This window comes from Mustela erminea, chromosome 18, assembly GCF_009829155.1.
Source record: "Mustela erminea isolate mMusErm1 chromosome 18, mMusErm1.Pri, whole genome shotgun sequence".
NCBI classification, from domain to species: domain Eukaryota; kingdom Metazoa; phylum Chordata; class Mammalia; order Carnivora; family Mustelidae; genus Mustela; species Mustela erminea.
Genome location: NC_045631.1, coordinates 61,016,943 through 61,038,090, shown reverse-complemented (window position 1 = coordinate 61,038,090; position 21,148 = coordinate 61,016,943). Strand labels below are relative to the sequence as shown.

General features: G+C 69.0%; 1 protein-coding gene across 2 annotated transcripts; it reads left to right on the top strand.

The window, feature by feature from the left end:
- The first annotated feature begins 1,312 nt into the window (after positions 1–1,312).
- On the top strand, positions 1,313–19,052 carry FASN (fatty acid synthase). 2 transcript variants are annotated; one of them, XM_032322105.1, is made up of 42 exons: positions 1,313–1,483; positions 3,113–3,246; positions 3,892–4,044; positions 5,176–5,349; positions 5,466–5,666; positions 5,776–5,898; positions 5,987–6,102; positions 6,177–6,311; positions 6,829–7,300; positions 7,376–7,563; positions 7,663–7,852; positions 8,457–8,551; positions 8,745–8,879; positions 8,962–9,165; positions 9,321–9,436; positions 9,733–9,908; positions 10,008–10,199; positions 10,282–10,362; positions 10,479–10,667; positions 10,876–11,055; positions 11,144–11,347; positions 11,847–12,151; positions 12,393–12,785; positions 12,873–13,037; positions 13,120–13,238; positions 13,413–13,567; positions 13,701–13,904; positions 14,086–14,236; positions 14,323–14,501; positions 14,597–14,716; positions 14,839–14,961; positions 15,074–15,297; positions 15,405–15,606; positions 15,701–15,852; positions 15,965–16,056; positions 16,320–16,471; positions 16,567–16,812; positions 17,043–17,231; positions 17,446–17,676; positions 17,766–17,989; positions 18,079–18,177; positions 18,289–19,052. In XM_032322105.1, the coding sequence occupies exons 2-42, from the start codon at positions 3,120–3,122 to the stop codon at positions 18,676–18,678; spliced, it is 7,566 nt and encodes a 2,521-aa protein (XP_032177996.1). In that variant the 5' UTR covers positions 1,313–1,483; positions 3,113–3,119; the 3' UTR covers positions 18,679–19,052. The 2 variants fall into 2 exon arrangements, with proteins under 2 accessions (XP_032177996.1, XP_032177998.1); XM_032322107.1 differs by lacking the exon at positions 1,313–1,483 and having other exon boundaries at positions 3,088–3,246.
- The last annotated feature ends 2,096 nt before the right edge of the window (positions 19,053–21,148 follow it).

Here is a 21,148-nt window from a genome sequence, read left to right as displayed (position 1 = left end):
AGGGACGACGGAAGCATCAGGGCATGGAGGGACCACGAGGACCTCCGGGCTGGTGAGCACTATGGGAAATCCAGGGGCATGCGGCCAAGTGAAGCTGCGGCTACTGGTGTCACCCCGCCAGTCCCGTTCTGTGCTGTCCCTGAGCGTCCCTGGCCAGTGTCCTGCTGCACAGTCCCTGCGCTCCAGGAAGCAAAGCTGGAGGGACCGCGGAGGAGCGCAGCGTTGATTTCAAGACAATGAGCCGGTGGAGAGGAAGCAGGGCACTGGCCGTCCTGGGGCCCGACATAGCCTCACAAAGGACCTGCTGGGGGGCCCATAGGGCGCCTGGGTCCTATAGGGCATGGCCACGAGGGAGGGAGGCGGCCCTCTTGGAGTGTCAGCTGTCCCCCAGACAGGCGGTGGGTTTCCTTTGGGTCTTTCTGTAAGTTGGACAAGCACGTGAGCTGGGGAGTGCGCGGAGCCGCACGGCCGAGCCTCCAGCCGGGGTGTGCGCGCCCGTGGGTGCAAGCGGCCACGTGCGCGCGCGAGCGCCTCTGCCCAGGGGGGCGCCTTTGTTCGAACCACGCCAAGCGGTGTCCGCGCCACGCCCCACCCGCGGGCTCCGGCAGCCGTGGGGCGCGCGCGCCGGCTCGCGGGACTGGGGAGGCCCGCCGCGCCGCGCTGCGGTGACCGGCAGTGACCCCGCCCGGGGCGCCCTCGGCAGGGGTCAACGACCGCCGCGCCGCCCGGCCCATCACCCTATCGCCTAGCAACGCCCACTCGCGCGCCGCCATTGGGCCGGTGCGCACGCCCCCGGCCCCCGATTGGTCGCGGCGGCGGAGCGAGCCCCGCCCCCGCCCCCCCCGTGTCGGCCCCGTTCCGCGCGACCAGAGCGCGGGCAGGTCCGTCGGTGTTCCCGGGGGTCCGGCCGGCCCCCCTGCGTGCCCGCAGCGTGGTCCCCGAGTGGCGCCCAAGCACATCCCCGTCCAGCTTCCCCCGCGCGGCGCGCACACGTGGCCCCGCGGCCCGGGGGGGCGGGGGGCGGCCCCGGGAGGGGGCGGGGGGCGGCCCCGGGGCTCGGGCCCCGGCGCGTGCGCGCGCGCCTCCGGCGGTTCCGCGCGGGAGCCCGCGGGGCGGGGCTCGGAAGCCGGGGGCGGGGGTGGGGGGTGGGGGCGGGTGCCGAGGCGCCCCTCCCGGCGCCCCCCGAGCGCCCGGCTCCCCGCGGCCGCGCGCCCCCGCGCGGGGTCCCGGCGGCTCGGCGGCGCGCGGCATCACCCCATCGGCGGCGGCGCGCCGGGTCCCGGGGCGCAGCCCCGACGCTCATTGGCCTGGGCGGCGCAGCCAAGCTGTCAGCCCATGTGGCGTGTCCGCGCGGGGACGGCCGCGGTTAAATAGAGTCGCGCCGGCCTAGAGGGAGCCAGAGAGACGGCAGCGGCCCGGCCTCCCCTCCGCCGCCCGCTCCATCCTCGCTCCGCCGCCCGCTCCGCCGCCCGCGCCAGACCAGGTACGAGCGGCCCGGCGCGGCCCGGGGGACGGGGGGCCGGGGCGGCGGCGGCGGCGGGGCCCGGGGCGCCGGGGGGCCGGGGCGGCGGCCCGCACGCTGCGGTCTCGGGGCGCTCCCGCGGGGAGGGGTCGGGCCGTCGGGCCGCGGACTCCGAGGGGCGCCGGGGCGCCGGGGGCCGGCGGGGCGGGTGGGCGAGGGCGAGGGCGGACGCCGGGCGCGCCGCGAACAGCCATTTTGGTCGCGGGCTGGGCCACGAGGCCCGCAGCGCCCGGCCGCATCCCGCAGCCCCGGTGCCGAGGGCCGCGGCCGGGGTGTTGGGCCGCGGCGGGGGGGAGCCGGCTCGCGTCACGTGGGCGCCGCGCGGAGCCCCAAGCGCCGGAGGGCGGGCGGGCGGGCGGCGAGGCGAGGTGGCGCCGCGGGGTCTCCAGCCCCTGCCCGGGCCGCGCCGCGCTCGGTGAATAGCAAGTAGGGGGACCGCGGGCGCTCTCTGGAGGCAGCGGCCGCCCCCGAGCCGGGCCGCCCCGGCCGCCCAAGGGCTCTTTATGCGGCGCTGGGGATGGGGGCTCCGTCCGGGCCGGGACGCGGGCACGCGGGGCCACGCGACGAGGACGCTGCTCTCCGCTCGCGCGCCCTTGCTCGGAGAGGCCCGGGGAGCCGGGGCGGCCGGAGGCTGGCGTGTCCGCTGGTCCTTAGCGCCACGAGGCCCTGGGGCCTTGGCGGAAGTGGCCGGACCAAGCCTGGCTTTGCCCCCTCCTCCGGGAGCCGCCCAGGAGCGCCCGTGCTCAGGGGGGTGGGGGCTTTCCGTGCAGGGGGGCCCTGGGGGACCTGAGTCTGGGTGGTCGGCCAGGCTGTGCAGAGGTGGCCGGGGGGTGTCCTGAGGCCTCACCTGCACAGGTGTGCAGGCGTGAGCAGCACTTGCCCGGCCCCTCACCAAGGATGGGTCTCCCAGGTTGGACCCTGCTTGGGTGGTCAGACCAGGGTGGATCCACCTGCAGGGGCTCTGCACTTGGGACCCCCATGTCCCTCCCAAACCCTGGCAGTCCATGGGCTGCCCTTAGTGGAGAGCAAGCTGGCGTGTGGGGGCCAGGGCCCACTGGTCCGTGTGGACCGGTACTCCCCGCAACTCGCGTATCGCTTTCCCCTACGACTTTGGTACCCTCTTTTGCTTGTTTGATTCGCTGGGTCAGCTCCCAACAGACTGAGGGCCAAGTGGCCCTGTCCCGGGAAGAGTTTGGCCCTTCCGGGATGGCCCTGTCCCAGGAGCATCCCAGCAGCCGGGTGCGGAGCCCACCTGCCCACAGCACAGGGCAGCAGCGCCACGGGGTAGTCACCCAGGCCAGGGTCCCACATGGGACAGGTCAGTGCCAAAGACTAGAGGGCCCGATCCTCCTAATGACGAGTAAGGGCTGGCTGGACCGCCATGGACCCCCACCCCGTGCACCCGGGGCTTCTGTCCTGGCCAGTGCAGGGCGCAGGAGCTGGCCACATGGATCGTGGTCTCAGTGCTCTCAGACCCATAGGTGGTGCTGTGGGGTCGGGAAGCCCGGGGAGAGGGCGGGAGGCTGCATCCTGGTGGTGTGGCTCCTGCAGCTGACCAGCGCCGGGCCCCACTCTGCCCTCCCTGTACAGAACAGCCATGGAGGAGGTGGTGATCGCTGGTATGTCCGGGAAGCTGCCCGAGTCGGACAACATGCAGGAGTTCTGGACCAATCTCATCGGCGGCATAGACATGGTGACAGACGATGACAGGAGGTGGAAGGCTGGTGAGTGGGTGGCCCCTGCACGCGCCTCCCACACCGGGCAGACCGGCTCCAGCCTGAGCCCCCGTCCCAGCGGCAGAGGCCCTGGACCCCGAGGCAAAGCTGGGGACTGAGAGCCAAGCCTGAGCATGGCCGAGCTGGGTGACCCACTGGGGGGGCAGGTCCAGGGTGAGGCCAGGTGGGGCAGGCACCCCTGGTCCCACCGCCCACCACCCTGTCCCTCAGAGCCCAGCCAGGCACTGCCAGATAAGATGCCAGGTTCTCTCGGGAAGCTGGTTTGACTCCCTCCCGCCCAGGAGGTTCTTCCGTGGAGCCGTTGTACCTGATCTGCGGGGTGTGAGTCAGCTGCTGGGGCTGGGCTGGCCGCTGCCGCCAGGCAGCATTAGGGCAGGCAGGGGTCTCCGGCTGGGGCCGTGGGGAGTGAGGAAGCCCCGTCCCCACTGTGCTCTGCTCCGAGGCCACCTCCCACATGGCTGCCCAGTGGGGCCCCTGCTCAGAAGCAGGGCTGGTGTCGCCCACAGGGCCCCTGAGACCCAGCAGCACTGGCCCCTGCCCAGTCTTCTTCAGGAGCTCACGGCCCCCCGTCACGGCAGGGACTTCGCCCTTCGTCCCTGGGGTCCCACAGCCCTCCACTGCCTCTGTCCGCAGGGCTCTACGGCCTGCCCAGGCGGTCCGGCAAGCTGAAGGACCTGTCCAAGTTCGACGCCTCCTTCTTTGGGGTCCACCCAAAGCAGGCTCACACGATGGACCCCCAGCTGCGCTTGCTGCTGGAGGTCACCTACGAGGCCATCTTGGATGGAGGTGGGTCCCCGTGTGGCTGCGGGCCGACCGTGGCCTCCTTGGGGCTGGGGGCCCCGTCCCTGAGGTTCCCACCTCTCCAGAAATCGTGACATCACTGCCTCTTCCCACTTCTAAAAGCAGAAGTCTAAAGACACAGAAATACCAAGGAGGCAGCCCAAGGCGCTGCGGCTCTCTGGGGCTGTGGCTCAGGGCCTGTGGGCTCAGGGCGGTGCGGGAGGCGTGGGCCTGGGAGCAAGTTGAGGTTTCACAACATGCAGGTGTCCCTGGCATGCCCTGACGCCCCAGTCCCCTCCCTCCCCCGAGGACAGCTGCTCTTGGGGCGAGGGTGGAGTGCCAGGCAGACCGGGAGGTGGGGGCCGGCCCCCAGGACGCGTGCCCTCCGCTCCCCCCTTCTCTGGGCTGTGTCTGGCCTTGTCCAAGTGCCCTGAGACAGCTGTCCCTTGTCACGGGCACAGACCGGTCCCTAGCACCCCAGGGGCCGAGGAGCCCTGCCTGGTGAGGAGAGGAGGCTGGCCTCGTGGGCGTGGCCCTCGGCAGGTGGGTGGCAGGAGCCCGGCCCTGAGGGGGAGCAGGGGGCCGACCCATCGCACTGCAGGCAGGCAGTCCTGGCCTGCCCGCTCGCTCGCCCCACAGCCGGCCGGCCCCCGGGCCCTGAACTCAACAGTGTCGCCGGCACAGAGCTCCCTGGGGTGAAGGGCGAGCGGAGACCTTGGGTGCCGCTCCCCAGGGGCTGGCCGGGGTCCCTCCCTCCTTTCCCAGCCTGGACACTCAGCCTTTGTCTCCCTCTGTTTCCTTATCTGAGCCTGTCCTAGGGCTGCCCTTGGCGCTCGGGTGCTCATTGGTCCTGGGGCTTGCCAGACCCTACTGGTGACACCAGGGGCCAGGGGAGTGTCCTGAAGACAATGCTGCCTTCTATCCTCCCCTCCAGCTCTCTCGGGCCTCTGCCTGACCCAGAGCCTGGAGCCCCACCTGTCTCCTGGGCCCCGAGTTCCCTGGGACCCAGTTACCTGTCTTCCACCCCAGCTGGGCTGGCTCGGCTCAGGCCCCTCCAGAGTCGGGCCACGAGGGGAGGACTTACCCCAGAGCTGGACAACAGGCCCAGCCGCCAGGTCTCACCATTGCTTCCTGCAGGCATCAACCCAGCGTCACTCCGAGGGACACACACCGGGGTCTGGGTGGGCGTGAGCGGCTCCGAGGCCTCGGAGGCCCTCAGCCGAGACCCCGAGACTCTCCTGGGCTACAGCATGGTGGGCTGCCAGCGGGCCATGATGGCCAACCGTCTCTCCTTCTTCTTTGATTTTAAAGGTGGGTGCCCGCTCAGCCCCTCTGGGCCCCTGGTTCCCCCAGGATGGCTGGCCGGGGCTCCCAGGGGAGGCCACGCGGCTCCCGCCGCTGGGCCCCCACACTGTGCTGTTGCCCAGGGCCCAGCATTGCTCTGGACACGGCGTGCTCGTCCAGCCTCATGGCTCTGCAGAACGCGTACCAGGCCGTCCACAGCGGGCAGTGCCCCAGTGCCATCGTGGGCGGCATCAACATCCTGCTCAAGCCCAACACGTCCGTGCAGTTCATGAAGTTGGGCATGCTGAGCCCCGAGGGTGTCTGCAGGTCCTTCGATGAGTCTGGTGAGCGGCGGCGGGTGGCAGGGGATGGGGTGGGCGGCAGCCCCAGAGCACCTGGCCTGGGGGCTGGGGGTCTGCAGCGCCCCGGGCCTCACTGGCGCTCTGCACACAGGGAGCGGCTATTGCCGCTCAGAGGCCGTGGTGGTCATGCTGCTGACCAAGAAGTCCCTGGCCCGGCGCGTGTATGCCACCATCCTGAATGCCGGCACCAACACCGACGGCTGCAAGGAGCAAGGTGGGTGCCAGCCGGGGTTTGGGGGGCCCCGGGCCGGGCTGCCGCGAGGGGTCATTGGCCGGGGGCTGAGGCCTTGCTCGTCCTGTAGGTGTGACCTTCCCCTCTGGGGAGGCGCAGGAGCAGCTCATCCGCTCCCTGTACGAGCCGGCCGGGCTGGCCCCAGAGTCCCTGGAGTACATTGAAGCCCATGGCACGGGCACCAAGGTGAGCGCCCCGCCAGCACCCCGCACCCAAGAGGCACTCAGCTGGGGTCCTGACCCTCCTCCTGTCCTCCGTAGGTGGGTGACCCCCAGGAGCTGAACGGCATTGACCGAGCCCTTTGCACCACCCGCCGGGACCCGCTGCTGATCGGGTCCACAAAGTCGAACATGGGGCACCCAGAGCCCGCCTCAGGGCTGGCGGCACTGGCCAAGGTGGGTGGGCGAGTCCAGAGCCGTTCTGCCTGCCAGGCCGGGGTTGGGGGGTCCCACGGCTATGCTCGAGGGGCGTGAGCCACGGAGGCCCGGACAGCAGGGGCCAGTCCGATGACCGGTCTCCCCCCTTGCTCTCTGTGGGTCAGACACTCAGCCAGAATAGGGGGCAGCGAGGACCAGGTGGCCTGTGGGGAGAGCCCGCACTGTAGCTGCCGGTGCTCTAGGTTTCTTCGGGCTGACGTAGTCACCCGTTTGTGGCTCCCGCAAGAACTGGGACCTGGAGGGAAGCCTGGCGGGGGTGGGGGGCAGTGCCTCTGTGTCTAGGCCCACAGCCCACCCATCCAGGGGCCACCACAGGGCCCCGGGTGAAGGCAGGAGGCCCAGAGAAGGGAAGGGACTTGAGGTCAGATCGTTGGGTCCCTGCACCGTGGTGGGCTGAGGCTGGGGACAGGCAGGCCTCCGGCAACAGTGCTGAGCTTCCGGGGCCGGCTGCCCCGCTGACTGCGAGCCTCCGCAGGTGCTGCTGTCCCTGGAACACGGGCTCTGGGCCCCCAACCTCCACTTCTGCAGCCCGAACCCTGAGATCCCCGCCCTCCGGGAAGGGCGGTTGCAGGTGGTGGACCGGCCCCTGCCTGTCCGCGGCGGCAACGTGGCCATCAACTCCTTCGGCTTTGGAGGCTCCAACGTGCACGTCGTCCTCAGACCCAACTCACGGCCGCCCTCGCCGTCCACCCCGCACATCACCCTGCCCCGTCTGCTGCGGGCCAGCGGGCGCACTGCGGAGGCCGTGCGTTGCCTGCTGGAGCAGGGTCACCGGCACCACCGGGACCCGGCCTTCGTGAGCATGCTCAACGACATCGCGGGCAGCCCCCCCGCCGCCATGCCCTTCCGGGGCTTCACGATGCTAGGGGTGCAGGACGGCGGCCTGGAGGTGCAGGAGGTGCCACAGCTGCCCCCCGGCCCGCGTCCGGTCTGGTTCATCTGCTCCGGTGAGAGCCCGGGCCCGCCCTGGGGGAGAGTGGGCGCCGGGCGGCCAGCACCCCTGACCCATCTCCTTGGGACAGGGATGGGCACGCAGTGGCACGGAATGGGGTCGAGCCTCATGCGCCTGCACGGCTTCCGGGAGTCCATCCTGCGTTCCGACGAGGTCGTGAAGCCCCTGGGTCTGCAGGTGTCTGAGCTGCTCCTGAGCAAGGACGAGGCCACCTTCGACGACCTCGTGCACGCCTTCGTCAGTCTCACCGCCATCCAGGTGTGCCCTGGGGGCCCGGCAGCCTGTGGGCAGGATGGGGCTGCTGGGACGGAGCTGGCGGCCGGACTGGCGTGACGTGTCACGTCTCCCCCTCCCCAGATCGCTCTCATAGACCTGCTGACCTCAATGGGCGTGCGGCCGGACGGCATCATTGGGCACTCCCTGGGGGAGGTGGCCTGCGGCTACGCCGATGGCTGTCTCACTCGGGAGGAGACCATCCTCACCGCCTACTGGCGGGGCCAGTGCATCAAGGAGGCCAGCATTCCTCCGGGAGCCATGGCGGCCGTGGGTGGGTGTCACCGAGGTCCCCCGTCCTCCCCCTGCCAGCCTGGGCGTCCGGGCTGGGAGTGTCGTCCCTTGTGCTCCGTATCTTCCCACGGGGCAGAGGCGGCCACCCACCCTAGCACCTGTTGGGTGCAGCATGGCGGCCGTCTGTCAACCTGGCGCAGTGGCCACAGGGAGGGCTGAAGCCACGTGGGGTTGAGAACCAGCTCCCACCTGTAGGCAAGCAGCCCGAGGGCTTTCGGGAGAGTCGGTGTCGGGGTGGCTCGCCGTGGCTGCCTTCCACTGGCCCCTGCCCGTGCTTTGGGCGGGCTGGACTGGAGACAGGAGGGTTACCTCCAAGAGCCACCTCCCTAGGTGCTGACGGGGGAGGCCAAGGCCCAGTGTCTGAGACCCAGCTGTCCACCCACGGGACAACAGAGAGAACACCTTCCCTTGAGATCAAACGCGGCAGGAGCGAAAGTGCCCGTAAAGGCCCCGCTCCGCGGCGGTCATTACCACACCCCTCATTAGGGCCTGCCTGGGGCGGCACCGTCTTCGCGGGGGAGGGGGGTGGTGGTGTGTGCCTGGCTCTCCACAGCCCGCTCCCCTGAGGCCACCCCTGCCCACAGGACTGTCCTGGGAGGAGTGTAAGCAGCGCTGCCCCCCCGGCATCGTGCCCGCCTGCCACAACTCCGAAGACACGGTGACCATCTCCGGACCACAGGTGGGCCCACGAGGCCAGGCGTCCCTGGCTCCCTCCCCGTCCCTCTGGGGCAGCTCCTATGTGGGGGGCCAGCAGGTGGGCCCACGAGGCCAGGCGCGTCCCCAGGTCCCTTCCTTGTCCCTCGGGGGCGGCTCCACGCAGGGGCAGGCAGGTGGCGTGGTGCACCGTAGAGTCCAGACACCTCTGTCCTCAGGCCGAGATGGTCGCCTTCTTGGAGCAGCTGAAGAAGGAGGGTGTGTTTGCCAAGGAGGTGCGGACGGGCGGCATGGCCTTCCACTCCTACTTCATGGAGGCCATCGCCCCCACGCTGCTGCAGGCGCTCAAGAAGGTGGGCCGGCTGCCCTCGGGGGGCTGCGCGGAGGCAGGGCGGCGGCAGCCACGGCCTCGCACTGACCGGGCCGTGTGCGCAGGTGATCCGGGAGCCTAGGCCCCGTTCAGCGCGCTGGCTCAGCACCTCCATCCCCGAGGCCCAGTGGCAGGGCAGCCTGGCCCGCACGTCCTCGGCGGAGTACAGCGTCAACAACCTCGTGAGCCCGGTGCTGTTCCAGGAGGCGCTCTACCACGTGCCCGAGCACGCCGTGGTGCTGGAGATCGCCCCGCACGCGCTGCTGCAGGTGCGCACCCTGCCCGGGGCGGGGCGGGGGCGGCGGAGGCCAGCCGGTCCCAGGAGGGACCCTGGTCTCGGGGCATCGGCCAAGAGCAGCCGAGGGTCTGGGCCTGGGGGCAGGTGGGAGCCGGTGAGGAAGGTCGAGCCCGTCTGCCCCGCCAGGCCGTCCTGAAAAGAGGCCTCAAGTCTAGCTGCACCATCGTCCCCTTGATGAAGAAGGACCAGACGGACAACCTGGAGTTCTTCCTCAGGAGCGTGGGCAGGCTGCACCTGCTGGGGTGGGTGGTCTCGCCCGGGAAGGGCTAGGGAGGGGGCGGGGTGGAACGGGCCACCCGGAGCGTCTCCCCGACAGCAAAGCATTTGTACAGGGCTGCTCGGCAGCCTTGAAGTCATCCCCAGGAAGTGGGAGGTGGGTGCCAGGCCACCCCAAGCTCCCTTGCTGTGGCCCCCACTGCACCCCATCCCGGTGGCCTCCAGGGCCTCGTGGGAGACGGCTGGCTGTGGGCATGACGGGGCAGTCCCGGGCCAGGCCGCCCGCCCCGGCGTGCACCTCACACCGTGCCCTCTCCACTAGCATTGATGCCAACCCCAACGGCCTGTATCCACCCATGGAGGTCCCGGTGCCCCGGGGGACCCCCCTCATCTCCCCCCACATCAAGTGGGACCACAGTCAGACCTGGGACGTGCCTGCAGCCGGGGACTTCCCCAGCGGCTCCAGCGGCTCCTCCGCGGCCACCGTCTACAGCATTGGTGAGGAGGGGCTGGGGGGAGCCAAGGGCCGGGCCGCGGGCGCTGGCAGGGCTTGCCTTCGCCCGCCCAGGCGCCGGCACTAAGGTTCAGCCCACACAGACACCAGTCCTGAGTCCCCCGACCACTACCTGGTGGACCACTGCATCGACGGCCGAGTACTCTTCCCTGCCACCGGCTACCTGTGCCTGGTGTGGAAGACGCTGGCACGCTCCCTGAGCCAGAACATGGACGACCTGCCTGTGGTGTTTGAGGGAGTGACGTTGCACCAAGCCACCATCCTGCCCAAGACCGGTGAGGCGGGGCGGCCATCGGGCGAGGGCAGGGGAGCCGACGGCCGACCCCTGTGGCTCAGTGCCAGCCCTGCTGTCCACAGGGACTGTGGCTCTGGAAGTGCGGCTGCTGGAGGCTTCCCGCACCTTCGAGGTGTCTGAGAACGGCAACCTGATCGTGAGCGGTGAGCAGCGGGCATCTGGCTGGGCCCCAGGCTCTCCGGGGGGCTTTGTCCCTGGGGGGGGCCCTTGGCGGCCAGGTCCGTGGGACGCGTCTCAGGCTTTTCTGCCCTCACCCCAGGGAAGGTATACCAGTGGGAGGACCCCGACCCCAAGCTCTTCGACAGCCAGGATGGCCCGGACCCCACGGACCCCACAGACCCCACGGCTGCGTTCTGCCTGTCCCAGGGGGACGTGTATAAGGAGCTGCGGCTGCGCGGCTATGACTATGGCCCCCATTTCCAGGGCGTCCTGGAGGCCAGCCTTGACGGTAGGGTGCCACGTTCTCCTGGGAGGGGCGGGCGACAAGCCTTGGGGTTGCCTCCCTTCAGGCCACACGGCATCTGGGAGCCGTCGTGGGGGTGGGGTGGGGACGGGGGTTGGGGGAGGCTGTACAGGGTGTGAGGGGCACGTGGAGGGGAGGGTGCCGTGAGTGCGAGAGGCCCGGCCCGGCCACGCTGACGGCCCCTCGGCCACAGGCAACGCAGGCCAGCTGCTGTGGAAGGACAACTGGGTGACCTTCCTGGACGCCATGCTGCAGCTCTCCATCCTGGGGGCGGCCCAGCGCAGCCTGCGCCTGCCCACCCGCATCATCTCCCTGCACATCGACCCTGCCACGCACCGGCGGAAGGTGTACTCGCTCAAGGGCCAGGCCCAAGGTAGCCCCGTGTCCCGGCCCCTGCCCCACTGTGCCCCCGGCCACCGCGGCTCGCACGCCCCCAGCTTGCCCCTGCCTGTCCCCCACAGTGGCCGACGTGGTGGTGAGCAGCTGCCTGAATAGCACGGTGGCCGGGGGCGCCCACATCTCGGGCCTGCACGCGTCCGTGGCCCCGCGGCGGCAGCAGGAACAGCTGGCCCCCGTCCTGGAGAAGTTCTGCTTCACCCCATACGTGGAGGGGGGGCTCCTGGCCGGAGACACGGCCCTGCAGGAGGAGCTGCAGCTGTGCAGGGGTGAGTCCCTATCCCTGCGTCTGTGCTCCGCCCTTCACCGCTGCCTCTGGCGAGAGGGAGTCTCCCCTGCCCACGCAGCCCCTCGCCGGACCCGTTCCAGCTCGACAACCTCCTGCTTCACAAGGAGTGGAAACCCGCCTCCTCGAGAGGCCCCCGGCATTCAGGGTCGGCCCAGGGCACGAGGACAGATTCGTTCTCCCAGCCTCGGTCCCCAGCCAGCCGTCGCGGGGGGTGGGTGCCGCGGGCCCGGCCCAGCAGACCACCCCGTCCTCGCCCCGGCGCCAATGGGTGTGGGACAACTTGTGGGGCGCCAAGCCTGCGCTCTGTAGGGAGTCTGCCCTCTGCGGAGCTCATGCCTCGGTGATGCCAGAGGCCTGGCTCCCGGTCCTGGAGGACCAGGCGGCGGGCCTGGTTAGCCACGGAGCCTGCTCCGAGCGGGGCTCCGGGGACACTGGTGCAGGTGGGACCCTTCCCTAGTGGCCGTCTCTCCCCTTCTCAGGGCTGGCACAGGCCCTGCAGACCAAGGTGGCCCAGCAGGGGCTGAAGATGGTGGTGTCCGGACTGGACGGGGCTCAGGTCCCCCGGGAGCCCCCGCAGCAGGGCCTGCCGCAGCTGCTGGCCGCCGCCTGTCAGCTCCAGCTCAACGGGAGCCTGCAGATGGAGCTGAGCCAGCTCCTGGCCCAGCAGAGGCCCCTGCTGCACGACGACCCGCTGCTCTGCGGCCTGCTCGACGCCCCGGCGCTCAAGGCCTGCGTGGACACCTCCCTGGAGAACCTGACCAGCCTCCGCATGCGCGTTGTCGAGGTGGGTGTGTGGAGCCGGGTCCAAACAGGCTCGGACGTCAGCAGCGCTGGGCCCGGTCGGAGGCTGTGCCGAGGCTGCCCTTGTGTCCTTGACCTTTCTGCCCTGGTTGAAGGTGGGCTGGGGGAGGACATGAGTTGGCGTTCTCTGCAGCAGGGTGGGCCGTCCTGGCAGACATCCGCCAGCTTGGACCCGGGTGTCTGCCTGGGGGGCCACTGGGCCAGGATGCTCTCCCCGCCTGCAGGTGCTGGCTGGCGACGGCTGCCTCTACTCCCGCATCCCACCGCTGCTCAGCACCCAGCCCATGCTCCAGCTGGACTACACGGCCACGGACCGCCACCTGCAGGCCCTGGAGGCCGCCCAGGCCAAGCTGCAGGAGTACGACCTGACCCAGGAGCAGTGGGACCCTGCGGGCCCCGTCCCCAGCAGCCTGGGCCCGGCTGACCTGCTGGTGTGCAACTGTGCCGTGGCCACACTCCATGACCCAGCCACGGCCCTCAGCAACATGGCGGCCGCTCTCAAGGAGGGTGGCTTCCTGCTGCTGCACACCCTGCTCAGAGGACACCCCCTGGGGGAGACCGTCGCCTTCCTCACCTGCCCGGAGCCGCAGCGAGGCCAGCAGAGCCTCCTGAGCCAGGTGCAGAGGCAGGCTGGGGGCTGGGGGCCGGGGGGCGGGGGGGGGGCGCTGGAGGCGGGCCCAGCACTGACCCCGCCCCCAATGCAGGATGAGTGGGAGGGGCTATTTGCCCAGGCGTCCCTGCATCTGGTGGCCCTGAAGAGGTCCTTCTACGGCTCCGCGCTCTTCCTGTGCCGCCGGCTGGCCCCGCAGGGCAGCCCCATCTTCCTGCCCGTGGAGGACACCAGCTTCCGCTGGGTGGACTCCCTGAAGGTGAGTGTCTGCCGGGCCGCCCAGCACCACACTCACGGGCCTGGGGACCCACTCCGACGCCAACCCTTCCCTCACCCCGCAGAACGTCCTGGCAGACAACACCTCCCGACCCGTGTGGCTGACGGCCGTCAGCTGCCCCACCTCGGGCGTCGTGGGCATGGTGAACTGTCTCCGCCGGGAGCCCGGCGGGCAGCGGGTTCGGTGAGGGACAGCCCCGGGGCTGCAGGCCCCCACCGCGCGCCTCTCTCTCCCTCTCCTGCCCCCGCCTTTGCACTGCTCCCTCCCTCCCCCGTGCAGACTCTCCCTCCTCTGCCCTCTCCCCCCCCCCACTCCCTCCTCTTCTCCAGCCTCCCTCACCTGTTTGGCTGCCCCCAGATGCATCCTGGTGTCCAACCTCAGCAGCACGTCCCCCACCCCCAAGATGGACCCAGGCTCCTCAGAGCTGCAGAAGGTGTTACAGGGGGACCTCGTGATGAATGTCTACCGCGACGGGGCCTGGGGCGCCTTCCACCATTTCCCACTGGAGCACGGTGAGCGCCCCAAGATAACTCCCTGATCCCCACCAGCTCCCTGCATTGTACCTGGGTGGGCTGAGGGTGACGGGGCCTGGGGGGCCCTGGCCGGAAAGCCCCCGTGGCAGCCCCGCTTCCCTCTTGCCGTCAGGCCTGCCGGAGGAGCAGACCGAGCACGCCTTTGTCAACGTTCTCACCCGGGGGGACCTCTCCTCCATCCGCTGGGTCTGCTCGCCCCTGCGCCACACCCAGCCCACTGACCCCAGGGTGCATCTCTGCACCGTCAACTACGCCTCCCTCAACTTCCGAGACATCATGCTAGCTACGGGCAAGCTGTCCCCCGACGCCATCCCAGGTGCGGAGCACATCCTCGGCCGCGGCAGACGCTCTGGGCCAGGGGCTGGGAGGAGGAGGAGGAGGGTCCTCGATCGCAGCATTCGGGACCCGGGGGCTCCTGGTGCCTGAGCTCGTGCACTGCCCCCCGCCCCGCCCCACCCCTGGGAGACGCAGGGCTCACCACCGCCGTCTGCCCCCAGGGAAATGGTCCTCCCGGGACTGTATGCTGGGCATGGAGTTCTCTGGCCGGGACGCCAGTGGCAAGCGCGTGATGGGGCTCGTGCCGGCTGAAGGCCTGGCCACCTCCGTCCTGCTGTCGGAGGACTTCCTGTGGGATGTGCCGTCCAGCTGGTGAGTCGGGGGGACTCTGAGCCCGGTGCCCTGCATGGCTGCGGCCAAGCCTCAGGCCGAGCTGATATCCCGTGCGGTGCCCGCAGGACCCTAGAGGAGGCCGCGTCTGTGCCCGTGGTGTATACCACCGCCTACTACTCGCTGATCGTGCGGGGACGCATGCAGCGCGGGGAGACAGTCCTCATCCACTCGGGCTCCGGCGGCGTGGGCCAGGCCGCCATCGCCATCGCCCTGAGCCTGGGCTGCCGTGTCTTCACCACTGTGGGTAAGCCCGCCGGCCCTCCCGGGAGCCCAGGGCTGCGCCCCCCGCCGACCCCAGCCCCACAGCCTGGCTCAGCGGCACGCGCCTCTCCCTGCCAGGGTCTGCCGAGAAGCGGGCGTATCTCCAGGCCAGGTTCCCCCAGCTCAGCGAGACCAGCTTTGCCAACTCCCGGGACACGTCCTTTGAACAGCACGTGCTACGGCACACGGCCGGGAAGGGTGAGCAGTGTCCCCAGCACAGCCACCCTCGCCTCCTGCCCGGGCCTAGGCCGGGGCCAGGTCGGGCACGCTGGACCTGGGCCCGGTGGTGACGGGAGGACCTCTCTTACCCCGCCCCTAAGGTGTTGACCTGGTTCTGAACTCTCTGGCGGAGGAGAAGCTGCAGGCCAGCGTGCGCTGCCTGGCCGTGCACGGCCGCTTCCTGGAGATCGGCAAATTCGACCTTTCCAACAACCACCAGCTGGGTGAGGCGGGCGGCGGGCGGTGGGCAGCGGGAGGCCCGCACTTGGGCGCGGTCCGCAGGGTCGGCCGCAGAGGGGCTGCCGCAAGTGCTGAGCCCTCCCCCTGCCCGCGCAGGCATGGCTGTCTTCCTGAAGAACGTGACCTTCCACGGCATCCTGCTGGACTCGCTCCTGGACAACGTGAACAGCGGATGGCGGGAGGTGGCGACCCTGCTGCGGGCGGGCATTCGGGACGGCGTGGTGCGGCCCCTCAAGTGCACCACGTTCCCCAAGCACCGGGTGGAGGACGCCTTCCGCTTCATGGCCCAGGGGAAGCACATCGGCAAAGTGGTGGTGCAGGTGAGTGCGCCCCTGGGGCCCCCGGCTCTCCCCCCGCCCCCCCCACTGCCCCCCCGCCTGCCCCGCCCCTCGGTCGGGCCTGAGCTGGGCTGCTGCTTGGGGCGCAGGTGCTCAAGGAGGAGCCAGAGGCAGGGCCACAGGTGCCCAGGCCCACACTGATGACCGCGGTGTCCAAGACCTTCTGCCCAGCCCACAAGAGCTACATCATCACGGGCGGCCTGGGCGGCTTCGGCCTGGAGCTGGCCCACTGGCTTGTGCTGCGCGGCGCCCAGAAGCTCGTGCTGACCTCTCGCTCCGGGATCCGCACAGGTGAGCGGGTCTGAGGGCCGGGACGCCCGCTCAGCTCTGCGCTCTCGGGTCTAGAAGCCCAGGGAGCCCAACCGCACTCCCCCGTGTCCCGCAGGCTACCAGGCCAAGCAAGTCCGCGAGTGGAGACGCCAGGGCGTGCAGGTCCTGGTGTCCACCAGCAACGCCAGCTCTCTCGACGGGGCCAGGAGCCTCATCGCGGAGGCCACGCAGCTGGGGCCTGTGGGAGGCGTCTTCAACCTGGCCGTGGTGAGTGTGACTCTGAAGGGTTCCCAAGCAGGCCCCCCAGGGAAGGCCCTCCCAGGCCACGCTCTCCAGAGCCATGAGGTCAGGATAGCTGCTAAGAGTCCCTGACTCCCAGGTCCTGAGAGACGCCGTGCTAGAGAATCAGACTCCTGAGTTCTTCCAGGACGTCAACAAGCCCAAGTACAGTGGTACCGTGAACTTGGACAGGTGAGGTGTCCGGCCCTCTCAGCCCTGTCCCCGTCCCCCAGCGCGGCCTGGCCCTGACCTGGCGCGTGCCGGGAGCAGCTGTCTCGTGCCCTGCCTGCATCCCAGCACAGTTCCCACTGCCACTTGGGGACTAGGCGACAGGCCTCTGCGGGGAATTGAGCTGGGGGCTCAGGGCCGTGGAGGCGGGTTAGCAGGCGGGGGCTCCTGGGCGTGGTGGCAGGTGGGCCGGGCCAGCAGGCAGGGTGTGACTCGAGCACTCACAGGGTGACCCGGGCGGCGTGCCCCGAGCTGGACTACTTCGTGGCCTTCTCATCTGTGAGCTGCGGGCGCGGCAACGCTGGCCAGACCAACTACGGCTTCGCGAACTCGACGATGGAGCGCGTGTGCGAGAGGCGCCGCCACGACGGGCTCCCAGGTGGGTATGCCCGCCCCCCGCCCGGCAGCCCCCACCGCCTGCCCCCGACGGGCGCCCCCTCTCACCCCGGCCCACTGGCCCTGGTCCTCCTGTAGGCCTCGCCGTGCAGTGGGGCGCCATCGGTGACGTGGGCCTCATCCTGGAGGCGATGGGCTCCAACGACACGGTCATCGGCGGGACGCTGCCTCAGCGGATGAGCTCCTGCTTGGGGGTGCTGGATTTCTTCCTGAGCCAGCCCTACCCCGTCCTGAGCAGCTTTGTGCTGGCTGAGAAGAAGGCCGCCACCCAGGGAGACAGCAGCGCCCAGCAGGACCTCATGAAGGCCGTGGCCCACATCCTGGGTGAGGGAGCCCACCGTCCCCGCTGACCACTGTTGTCCTGGCTGGGAACAGGCTGTGCCTCTTCGCTGCAGGAGAGGCCAGGCACCCGTGGTTGGCACAGGGCGGGGTGGGGGGCTGCGTGCGGGAAGCAGGCCAACGGTGGTTTGGGAAAGGCACGGGCCGCCGGCGTGCTGCGCTCACCCGGGCCCCCTCTCCGCCTCCCGAACTGCCAACTGAGTCCCTGTCCCCAGGCATCCGAGACTTGGCCACCATCAACTTGGACAGCACGCTGGCAGACCTGGGCCTGGACTCGCTCATGGGCGTCGAGGTGCGGCAGATGCTGGAGCGTGAGCACGACCTGCTGCTGTCCATGCGGGACATCCGGCAGCTCTCGCTCCGCAGGCTGCAGGAGCTTTCTTCAAAGGGCGGCCTGGCGAAAGGTGCGTGGCTGTGAGGGCAGAGCTGCAGGAAGGGGAGGGTCCCTGGGCCACCCGCCCCCGGTGCCCCTCTGTGTTGCAGGCTCATGAGCAGCTGAAGCCACCCCCCGGGTCAGGGCTTGTCCATCGGGCCCCTTCCTGCAAGCCCTTGGTGGGGCCTCGGGCACCTCACCCTTCTCCAGCGCTGGGCCTCCCTAGCACCCTCCCCTCCTTGCAGAGCTGGAGGACGCCACGCCCAAGAACAGCAGCCCGGCCCATCTGCAGGCCCAGCCGAACCTGAGCACCCTGCTGGTGAACCCGGAGGGCCCCACCTTGACGCGGCTCAACTCGGTGCAGAGCTCTGAGCGACCGCTGTTCCTGGTGCACCCCATCGAGGGCTCCGTCACCGTGTTCCACAGCCTGGCTGCCAGGCTCAGCATCCCCACCTATGGCCTGCAGTGCACCCGAGGTGGGGACCCGTCCTGCGAGGCCGTCCCCACCCCGAGTGAGGCGCGTCCCACCCCCACCGCCTGCCGCTGACCTCCTCCTCCCCCGCAGCCGCGCCCCTGGACAGCATCCAGAGTCTGGCCGCCTACTACATCGAGTGCATCCGTCAGGTGCAGGCCGAGGGGCCCTACCGCATCGCCGGCTACTCGTACGGGGCCTGCGTGGCCTTCGAGATGTGCTCACAGCTACAGGCCGCGCAGCCCGGCCCTGCCCCCGCACACAACAGCCTCTTCCTGTTCGACGGCTCACACTCCTACGTGCTGGCCTACACGCAGGTGAGGCCCCCCTGGCGTCGGCGGGCTCCCCCTGCCCTGCCCGGCCCCCATCCGGCCCCCCGCTGCAGCGACCCCTTGTCCCTCTGCAGAGCTACCGCGCCAAGATGACCCTGGGCTGCGAGGCGGAGGCCGAGGCCGAGGCCATGTGCTTCTTTGTGCAGCAGTTTGTGGACATGGAGCATGACAGGGTGGGTCGGTGAGCCCGGGGCGGGGAGCGGGGCCAGGGCTGGGCTCAGGGGTCGGGGGCAGACCCCACAGGCGGGGGGCCGCTCACGGCCGTCCTGTGCCCCGGCCCGCAGGTGCTCGATGCGCTGCTGCCCCTCCGGGGCCTGGAGGAGCGCGTGGCGGCCACCGTGGACCTGATCGTGCGCAGCCATGCCGGCCTAGACCGCCGGCAGCTGAGCTTTGCCGCCCACTCCTTCTACCACAAGCTGCGTGCGGCAGAGCAGTACGCACCGCGGGCCACCTACCACGGCAACGTGACGCTGCTGCGCGCCAAGACCAGCAGTCTGTATGACGAGGGCCTGGGCGCCGACTACAACCTGTCCCAGGTGTGCGACGGCAAGGTGTCCGTGCACGTGGTCGAGGGTGACCACCGCACGCTGCTGGAGGGCAGCGGCCTGGAGTCCATCCTCAGCATCATCCACAGCACCCTGGCCGAGCCCCGCGTCAGCGTGCGGGAGGGCTAGCCGCCCCCACGCCCCGGGGGACCGGGGTCCTGCCGGTGGGACCCCGCCCGCATCCCGGGCCGCCGCCCCCGCCGCCGTGGCCGCCGACTCGGAGACCTGCGGGGTCTGTGAAGGGTCGGCCAGCGGGCGGTGCGCCGTGTGGGGCCCGCGGGGGTCCGGCCCCCGCTCGTCCCTCCGGTTCTCCTATTTATTGCGTCGCTGGGGAGACGCCAGGGCCTCGTCCCCCCTGGGAAGGCGGGGGGTGCAGGAGTCCCAGCCCTGGGGCCCCCATGATGCAGGGGCCTGTGGAAAGGAGCAGCCCAGGGCACGCGGGCACCCGGTCTGTGTTTGTCTGTATTCGTTTTTCAAGAAACATGATCCATGTTGCTGCTTGAGTTCTGGAATTTACTGTAACTGTCTGTGTCCAGGGCCACGTCTGGACAAGGTCCGTCTTTACCCCAACCTGGTGAACGCCCACCGGCCTCCCCACAGTTGAACCCCACCTGAGCTCTGGCCTCCGGTCACCCTTCCCTCCTCTGACAGCTGCCGTGGGGACCCGGGGTGGTGGGCTGCCCCTCCGCTCCCCGCAGCCCTCAGACACAGGGACAGGGCCTGGCTCCTGGAGGGCCAGGCGGGACCTCTACTGGGAACACACAGCCAGGGGGACGCAGATAATCCGCCGCTGCGGACTGAAGAGATGGGCCAGGCCGAGTGTGGGGTCCCCGGCGCCACTGCTTGTGGCCAGGATTCCTTGTGCCTCAGGGACGCCAGGGCTTCTGCTCACTTGAGGGTCCCGCCCACATGACTGAGCGCTCTCGACCGGGAGTTGGGGTCCCGCGTGTGACTCTCGTTGGCACACGGCCTTCCCAGCCGCCCCGAGGCTGCTCTCGGCAGAACTAGCCGGGCCGAACAAGAGGCTGACCAAGACGCTGGGGTAGACAGAGGTGCATCCGAGGAAGTCGAGGGGCAGGGAGGTCCCCTGAGCATCTGAACCCCGAGAGCCAAGGGGTGAGGTAGACCCCAGTGGGTCCGTGGGGTGTGGGGAGCTGTGAGTTCTGGGCCAACTGGGAATGAGCAGGGAGAGCTGGACCCTGCAGCCAGGGAGTCCAGGGTCGGGGGATCGGGTCCACCCCCAGGCTAATCAAGGGATGAGCTGAAACCAGAACAGACCAGGGGCTCTTCCATATTCTCAGAAAGTTCAGCGTAGAATTACCGTGAACCACCAATTACGCTCCGAGGTATATGCCCCAAGGAATGGCACACCAGGGCTTGCACAGACGTGTGTCAGTGTTCACGCTGGTCCTGCTCGAGACGGCCAGCAGGCGTCCACCAACAGAGTGCACAGATGCGGTCTGTCCCTGCCTGGAATCTCCTGCCCTGGGAAGGGCTGTTCTGGCCTTTCATGGCTCTGTATGTGCCAACAGGGAACAGATCTCAGAGCAAAAAATACACCTGGGGGGCACCTGGGGGGCTCAGTGGGTTAAAGCCTCTGCCTTCAGTTCAGGTCATGATCCCAGGGTCCTGGGATCGAGCCCCACATTGGGCTCTGCTCGGCGGGGAACCTGTTTGCCTTCCTCTGCCTGCTTGTGATCTCTGTCAAGTAAATAAATAAAATTTTTTTAAAAATGCATTGGGGGTATAAAGGGTTCCTCCATAATGAGAAAAAAGGTAAAAGAGTCAGCTGATTGAAAGGCTGTAACAACCCCGAGCCTCTGCGCCCCATGACGGCTCCAAGTCACAGGAGACAAGGTTACACATCCGAAGAGAAACCACAAATGTACAATGAAAGTTGAAGAGTCCAAAAGTCCTTCCTGAACTGGCAGGACACGGAGACGGGATGTCGGGGGTAAATCAGATGGACGGTGTGACCAGCCCACTCGCCTTGGCGGAGGTAGAACACCTACCGGGCAGCAGCACAACACAGTTCTTTTCAAATTGACGTGGAACATTTACCAAGGGAGCACACATTCTGGGTCATAAAACCAGTGCCGTTAAGTTAAAAAGAAATTCAACTTTAGAAAATATTTTCTCTGGCCGCAATTAATAAAACGAGAATAACAAAAAGTTCTCTAGACTATCTTCAAATGTGTGGAAATCAGATCACAGTGTTTTTTTGTTGTTGTTGTTTTTAAGATCTTATTCTTTTGTTTGTCAGAGAGAGAGAGAGATCACAGGCAGGCACAGGCAGAGGGAGAGGCAGGCTCCCCGCTGAGCAGGACAGGACGGGGCTCGATCCCAGGACGCCGAGATCATGACCTGAGCCAAAGGCAGAGGCTTAACCCACTGAGCCGCCCAGGCGCCCCTCAGATCTCAGTGCTAAAGAATCCTCGGGTTAAAGAAAAAAACTGGAGGGGCGCCTGGGCGGCTCAGTGGGTTAAGCCTCTGCCTTTGGCTCTGGTTATGATCCTGGGGTCCTGGGATCGAGTCCCGCATCGGGCTCTCTGCTCAGCAGGGAGCCTGCTTCCCCCTCTCTCTCTGCCTGCCTCTGCCT

Excerpts from the sequence above, each read along its gene's own strand:
- FASN (XM_032322105.1), top strand. The coding sequence starts at position 3,120 with ATGGAGGAGGTGGTGATCGCTGGTATGTCCGGGAAGCTGCCCGAGTCG. Across the intron at positions 4,045-5,175 it reads CGAGGCCATCTTGGATGGAG|GCATCAACCCAGCGTCACTC; the intron begins GTGGGTCCCCGT and ends TGCTTCCTGCAG. Across the intron at positions 11,348-11,846 it reads GGAGCTGCAGCTGTGCAGGG|GGCTGGCACAGGCCCTGCAG; the intron begins GTGAGTCCCTAT and ends TCCCCTTCTCAG.